The sequence below is a fragment of the Chiloscyllium plagiosum genome, chromosome 32, assembly GCF_004010195.1.
Source record: "Chiloscyllium plagiosum isolate BGI_BamShark_2017 chromosome 32, ASM401019v2, whole genome shotgun sequence".
Classification (NCBI taxonomy): Eukaryota; Metazoa; Chordata; class Chondrichthyes; order Orectolobiformes; family Hemiscylliidae; genus Chiloscyllium; species Chiloscyllium plagiosum.
Genome location: NC_057741.1, coordinates 39,952,866 through 39,960,570, shown reverse-complemented (window position 1 = coordinate 39,960,570; position 7,705 = coordinate 39,952,866). Strand labels below are relative to the sequence as shown.

Here is a 7,705-nt window from a genome sequence, read left to right as displayed (position 1 = left end):
ACAGTCCATCCCAGATCCTAACCACTTAATGACTGCAAAACGTTTATCCTAATCTCATCATCACTCCTTTTGTCAGTCTCCACCAATCAATGCCCTCGGATTCTTGATCCTCCTACCAATGGGACCTGGTTTTCTCTCTCTCCCCCCACTCTGCCCAGAACCCTCGTGATTTTGAAAACCTCAATCAAATTTCCTCATGACCATTTCTTCACCAGGGAGAACACTCCCAACTGTTCATTAATTAGGTTTTGAGAGAAGAATGTTAAGAACTTGACAAAGCCTGCTGTTGGATTATAAAATAGACAAGCAGGAGATTGGAAGAATACAGCATCAGGAGGTGGAGGAGTCAACATTTCGGGTGTAGCCCTTCTTCAGGACTGAGGGTGGGTATGGGGGGAGCTGCAGATAAAGCGGGTGGTGGGGGCATGGTGGTGAAGTTGGGATGGTGAACACAGGCAGAGGGAATGACCAGGTTGGCCCACGGGAGGAATGGATCTGGTTGGTGGCAGGAGCAGTGGGTGGGAGAGGGAAAGGTCGGGAAGGAGTCAGGGGATGGGGAGGGAGGCTACTTGAAATTGGAGAAATCATTGTTGTGTCCTCCAGGCTGTAGGATGCCCATGTGAAGATGAGGTGTTGTTCTTCCAGTTTGCAGTTTGGTTCATTGTGGCAATGGAGGAGGCCAAGGATGGTCATGTCAGAAAGGGAGTGGGAAGGGGAATTAAAACGGGCAATGACTGGGAGGTCAGTCGGTCCCTGTGGGCCCAGCTGAGATGCTCAGAGAGCCGTTCCCTAAGTTTATGTGTAGTCTCCCTGATATAGAGGAGGCCACACTGGGAGTACCTGATGCAGTAAACCGGGTTGGAGGGATTATAATGAGCCAATCTGGGAGTTTGTCAGTGAGCCTGTATCCTTGTGAAAAAACTGACTGGACCAAACCCTCCTTTATCATCTCAGATTTAATTCACCCACAGCATCTGGATTTCCATCGAATACTCAAGGCCTGATCTCCTCAAACTGTTCTCCATTTGTTTAGAAACCTCGTTACCCATTGGCTGGAGCACTCTTTCTAAACTGAGTTTACCTCAGCAGTGCACTTGTACTTTCCTTCTGTACACAGCCCTCTAACCCTTTTCCTTCAACCAGCTACTTGGTCAATCACACCGTGGTCCCCCAGCCTGACTCCGGGATTGATGGTGTTTGATCAGTGTTTCTGTGAAGTTTGTAAGGAAGATTTTCCAGTTTAAAGATACTCTCTCTCTCTCTCTGTCTCTGTCCCTCTCTTTCTATATATATATATAAATTGTGTGCAGTGATTATAATTGCAAGCCACTTACAGTGATTCCATAGCGAGTGATGCTGAGGTATTGTAACCAGCTCAGCCATTTCACCATTCCTGGCAGATGCACCAATAATCCAGAATAGATCTAAGTGTAATTATTCAGAGTCAATCTTTTTCACAGATAGACCACGGACAACATCACTCCTACAACTAGACCATTCAATCCCAAAACAGGATATCAGGGCCAGGCTCAAAGGGCTGAATGGCCTCGTCCTGTTCCTATATTCCGCTCTCTAATGGCTCGGTTGGTTCTTCTCGTCCCTGAGTCACAGAGTTGTGTGGATAATGTTCCACTGTCGAAGCTCCAGGCAGGAACTGCAGGATCGGTCACTTCCCTCCAGTCCTGAGGGGACTGATTATGACCCCAGCATCCAGAGGCTGAGCAGGGGTTCCCCACCTACACCAAGCCCCACTCCACCCCCGCACCACCCTCCGTTGTGCTTTTTGTATGTTGAACGGCCAGTGATCCAGGGCAGAGAAAGACAACTTAACATAGACAGAAAGACATTCTCCCCTTGACAACGTAACATTGACAACAATGAGCATGAGGAGTCTGTAACCAATTATTCAAAATGGTGATGGAGTGTCCAACGAGTGGCCTCTCTCTGAGAGTGTCATGGCAAGAACGATGAGGCAGAGTGAAGGAAGCAGACCCCATTCTCTGGATCTCCCTGCCCTCTGGGACCCCAGGAGAGGTAATAAACAGGAACCCCAGAGGAAGGATTTCATAGAATGATGGGAATTCTGTATTTGGGATATTGGGGGATGAAGAAGCAATGAATGTGACAACAATTTGGCAGGTGATGGGTGAAAAATGGGAGTTTCTTGCAAAATGGAAGGAAAGTTACTCCAAGCCAACACTCAGGAAGAGGTCAGCTGTCTAGGCTTTTCCCTAGCAATCCCATTCCTACTGTCACATCCAGGATCTTCCAACATTGACATGCTTCAGGGGTAAATTGGTCACATTTCACCCTTTTACATCCTGACTAAGTAACCTGGAAAACGCGTTTGATTTGTTTGTTGATTTGACTTACCGTCATCATGACGAAAGTGAGCGATAGCATGATGATCGCAATAGTTACAGAATTCCCACCAGCTGCAATTGCCAGGGCCAAAGCTGAAGAGGTGTATGAGACCATGATCAAGGTGAGTATCGATATAAAAATCGCAGGAACTGTCCGTTTCAGACCTGGGACAAAGAGTAAAACAAAAGTCTGAGCTCACAATCACTCTGGCTGAGATTACCATGAAGGAGTCTCCTTCTCACCCTCTCCCCTCGCCTGAGGCACGGTGAGCCTCAGGTTAAACCACCCCCAGTCGTCTCCCTCTCTCTAATGAGGGAGTAGCCCGATGGTCTGCTAAGACAATAGCAACTTTACTCCAAGAACATCAGCAGGACAGCACAGGAACAGGCCCTACAGCCCACTGTGTCTGTGCTGACCATAATGCCATTCCAGACTAATCCCATCCGGATCCCCTATTCCCTCCCTCTTCATGTGTCTATCTAAATGCTTCTTAAACATTGTTAATGTATCTGCTTCTACCCCCTCCCCGGGCCACACATTCCAGGCATCCACTACCCTCTGTGTAAAAACAAACTAACCTTGCACATCTCTTTTAAACTTGCCCCCTCTCACCTTAAACCAAAGCCCCCTGGTAATTGACACTTCCATCCTGGGACAAAGACTCTGATTATCCACTGTATCCATGCCTCTCGGAGTGTTGTATACGTCTATCAGTCTCTGATGTTCCAGTGAAAATATCCGGGTTGGTACAGCTCTTCTTCCAGTCTGTTTTTATGTAACTCAACAACAAACTGTTCAACTGAACAAGTGTCAAACTGGACCTGAAAGATTCACTCTGTTTCTCTCTCTCCACAGATGCTGCCAGACCTGCTGAGTTTCTCCAGCAATTTCCGATTTTGTTTCAAACTGTTTAATACCAAATGGTTTAAGGAGAAAGAAAATCTTCACGATGTTGGTTCTAAATGAACCATCGAGGAATTCATTTGGTACCTGAAATTATATGCTCTCTCTTATCATATCCTCTTATCCAGGAAATTACTACATGGGAATTTTACTCATAGCTGGAGTTCTTCTTGGGATATGTTCGCCACTTGGTGAGTTCCACAATGGGCCAATCCATTAGGTTCCACAGCTATCAATCTGTTAGTGTCTAATCTGAAACCTTGGGGGTCAGTTCTCCAGGTTACCACCCAGTGAGTCTCGTAATAACGTCAGAGATCCCTAGAAATCAACTGCAGAGTCTCAAGGATATGGATCTTTGCTTGCTCATTATAATGAACAGAATGTGTGCTGACAAATGCCTAATCTCCCCTTCCAGCAAGACAGGAGGAAAGGGATGGGAGGGAAGGAATTCTGAATCTTTACATGCAGCAAGTGGTGATGACTTGTCTACCACTGCCTGTGGATGTGGTGCTAATAGTTATTATATAATATTTATGATAAGTAACTTCCTGCAGAATTTGAGTAGGATCCTGTAGAGAATAAATTGGAGTTTACAGGGATTGGATGAGGGATTGGGGCCCTGCAAAGAGCTGACATCAACTTGATGGGCTGAATGGCCTCTTTTGGTATCATAATGGCTATGCAACTGTTCAGGTGATGAGACTTGTCTGATCTTATCTGATGTCCTTCCGTTGATGCGTTAACAAGTTGCTGGAGTTTGGGTTGAAAGGTGGAAGATGAGATTCAGTGCAGAAAAGTGGGAGGTGATACACTTTAATTGGAAGAACATTGTAAAACTACATAAAATAGAGGGTACAATTCAAAACGAGGGAGTGTGTAAAGATCATTGAAGGAGGCAGAGTGCACTGCCTGGAAATGTGGTGGAGGCAGCTTCAGCTGAGACTTTCAAGAGGGTATTGGGTGGTTATTTGGATAGAAATGACGCCTGGAGATACAGGGAAGAAGGCAGGAGGTTGGCGCTGGGTAATTTAATGAGCCAGTACAGGCACGATGGACAAATGGCCCCCTTCATGCTGTAACAGTTCTGTGATTCTGAATAGTTTTATGGTGAGAGTTTGAAAACTTAAGGAGCAGCTTGGTTTCCACTTACCTGCGAGAAAGTAAGTTGTGCTGTTATAAATAATGCTCGTCATTGTCCGCAGAGGGATCACTTCAAATAATAACTTGGAGATGAAGTATGCTGGCAATGAGTAGTACCCACTGATATATTCATGGCTAAAGGAAAACAAAATAAAAATCAACAAATATCACTGAGTGACATCAATTACAACTTTGAGATTCTGCTGAAGGGCTGAAAATGTGTTGCTGGAAAAGCGCAGCAGGTCAGGCAGCATCCAGGGAACAGGAGAATCGACGTTTCGGGCATAAGCCCTTCTTCAGGAAGATTCTGCTGAAGGCACAACTTTTGAAATTACTGCCAAAAGGTGTCTACACTGGGGTGTCTACACTGGGGTGGACAGGCTTAACTTCACAATCTGTTTGAATTGTTTCAGAAAGCGCCTGACCAGAGTAATCGAATGCAATCATCTGGTGACCTTTTCCAATAACAAGTGAAAGGCCTTACAAGCAGTTTATCTCAGGATTATGTTGAGATTTAGCGGCTCAAACTGAGGCACATTAAACCCACTGTACACAAGACCATAAGAAATAGGAGCAGGTGTAGGACATTCAGCCCTTCAAGCCCTTCTCTGGGATCATGGCTGATCCGATGTTCCTCACATCCACTTTCCTGCCCTTTCCCTGTAATCCTCAATTCTCCGACAGATCAAGAAGCTCTTGAACTTGTGAGGTTCTGATAGATTATGGTCAGATTCCAACAGTGTAGGTTCTCTTCAAACCTTCCCTGATATGCCGTGTTTATAATACATAATGTAAGATATAGAATGACAGATACATTCAATAACATTTTAATAATACAATTAAACCACAATGTCTTGCATTTATGTAGCACCTTTACCAAAGTAAAAGTTCCCTAAGATGTTTCACTAACACAAGTTCATCATTCCAGCTACTGAGAGAGTTATTGAGTTTTTATAGGATGGAAGAAGGCCCTTCAGCCCACACTGGTCTTGAGGAATCTTTCTATTCTAGCTCCGTTTCCTCGCATGTGGGCAATAGCCTAGTTTACTGCGACATTTTAAGTGCTCATTGAAATAGTTCTTAAATGTCTGTTCAGACCTATTCAGCCACTGCACTGTGATAAACCCAGCTTTAACCCAGCTAAACCCCACCCTGCTCACAGAGTGGAGACGAATTAGGGCAGCACAATGGCTCAGTGGTTAGCACTGCTACCTCACAGCACCAGGGACCCGGGTTCAATTCCCGCCTCGGGCGACTGTGTGGAGTTTGCACATTCTCCCTGTGTCTGCGTGCGTTCCCTCCGGTTTCCTCCCGCGGTCACAAAGATGTGCAGGTTAGGGTGAATTGGCCATGCTAAATTACCCGTAATGTTCAGGGCTGTGTAGGTTAGGTGCATTACTCAGGGGTAAATATCAGGGAATGGGTCTGGGTGGGATACTCTTTGGAGGATCAGTGTGGGCTTGTTGGGCCGAATGGTCTGCTTCCACACTATAGGCATTCTCTGATGAATACCTGCCCCAGTGATGTTGAATGACAGAATAAATAGTTGTTACTCCTACAGCAGAAGCAAAGTTCTGTTATAAGAATACCAGCAATGATTTCACAAGTTCCATCGCATCCCATTTAACATGCTTGATGGTATTTTTCTGATTAGGCTGTAAGTAAAGTTTGAGGTCATCCAGCTGTTCAATCACAAACTCTCAATAAACATTTTGTATTGGGTCAGATTGCTGACCTTTGACATGGAAGTGAACCTTTATTAAAAGTCGGATTGTTCTCCTTTGAGACTAGGAACATTTAAAAGGGACATTCAAAATAATTTGAATGGAATAAAGGGCGATGAGACACCGCAGCTGAAATAGGCCACTCAGCCCATTGAGACTGCTCTGCTATTCAATGGGCTTGTGGCTGATCTGGTAATCCTCAACTCCACTTTCCTGCCTTATCCCGATAACCCTCAATTCCCTTCCTTATTAAACATCTGTCTCTCTCAGCCATGGATATAAACAAGAAGGAAAAGGGCAGTGGGAGCTGATTAGATAGGAACTTTCTGAAGGAAGTTGGAGAAATTGAAGGAAAAAGCTTGCGAGAACAGCGGGTAAAAGCATGTGACTGGGACTCATTGGCTTTCCAAGACTTTCCAAGAGCTTACATGGGTCAGATGGAACAAATGGCCTGCTTCCATGCTCGGAGATTCTATTTTGAGAATTCTTTGGGTGAAGGTTAGATGGGAGCAGCTGCCACTGAGAGGCCCTGTTCTGATTTAGTTTCGGTACCGTGTCATTTCCAACAAGTACCTACATTAAAGTCTTCTTTTCTGTGACCAGAAGTTCAATGCTGGCGATACTGCTGTACATCTGGCAATTAACAATAAAAAACAACAGCCCAGATCTATAAGGAAAAGAAATGAAATAATTAGTCCTTACAATCACCAAAGGACAGTGTGCAACCCGTGACAGGGTTGATCTCTCAACCACGACAATCTTTCTTGACCACCAACAGTAACTCAGCCCCAGCTCCATTTGTAGAACAATAGACCAGACGGGCTGAATAGCCTCCTCTTGTTACTGTGTCACAGACCAGAGGGGCTGAATGGCCTGTACACTTTCCAGTGTAACAGTGTGAAGGAGCTGAATGGCCTCCTGTTGCAGTGCCACACACTACCTTGATATGGAGGGATATTAGCATGACTGGGCCATCACTGGATAAAGTTCCTGGAGCAGAGGTTAGTTCTGGGCCTCTGAACTGCTCGTGTAGTGCTCCTCCACATTAAGAGGTCGGGCTGCATTGCAATGCTGGCCTGTAGTTTCTCCCTGTCCCCGTGTTATCGGAGCGCTCCCTGTCCCCGTGTTATCGGAGCGCTCCCTGTCCCCGTGTTATCCGAGCTCTCCCTGTCCCCGTGTTATCGGAGCGCTGTCTCCCTGTCCCCGTGTTATCGGAGCGCTGTCTCCCTGTCCCCATGTTATCGGAGCGCTGTCTCCCTGTCCCCGTGTTATCGGAGCGCTCCCTGTCCCCGTGTTATCGGAGCGCTCCCTGTCCCCGTGTTATCGGAGCGCTCCCTGTCCCCGTGTTATCGGAGCGCTCCCTGTCCCCGTGTTATCGGAGCGCTCCCTGTCCCCGTGTTATGTAGTTTCTCCCTGTCCCCGTGTTATCGGAGCGCTCCCTGTCCCCGTGTAATCGGAGTGCTCCCTGTCCCCGTGTTATCCGAGCTCTCCCTGTCCCCGTGTTATCGGAGCGCTGTCTCCCTGTCCCCATGTTATCGGGGCGCTGTCTCCCTGTCCCCGTGTTATCGGAGCGC

At 46.4% G+C, this 7,705-nt stretch overlaps 1 protein-coding gene across 1 annotated transcript in view; it reads right to left on the bottom strand.

The window, feature by feature from the left end:
• Nucleotides 1–1,313: 1,313 nt before the first annotated feature.
• Nucleotides 1,314–7,705, bottom strand: part of LOC122539266 (broad substrate specificity ATP-binding cassette transporter ABCG2-like) — a 25,031-nt gene continuing 18,639 nt past the window's right edge. Inside the window, exons 8-11 of the mRNA XM_043673968.1 lie at nucleotides 6,709–6,798; nucleotides 4,418–4,542; nucleotides 2,374–2,528; nucleotides 1,314–1,424 (exon numbers count right to left, since the gene is read on the bottom strand). Coding sequence (XP_043529903.1) covers nucleotides 1,314–1,424; nucleotides 2,374–2,528; nucleotides 4,418–4,542; nucleotides 6,709–6,798 — 481 coding nt within the window. The remainder of the gene's footprint in view (nucleotides 1,425–2,373; nucleotides 2,529–4,417; nucleotides 4,543–6,708; nucleotides 6,799–7,705) is intronic.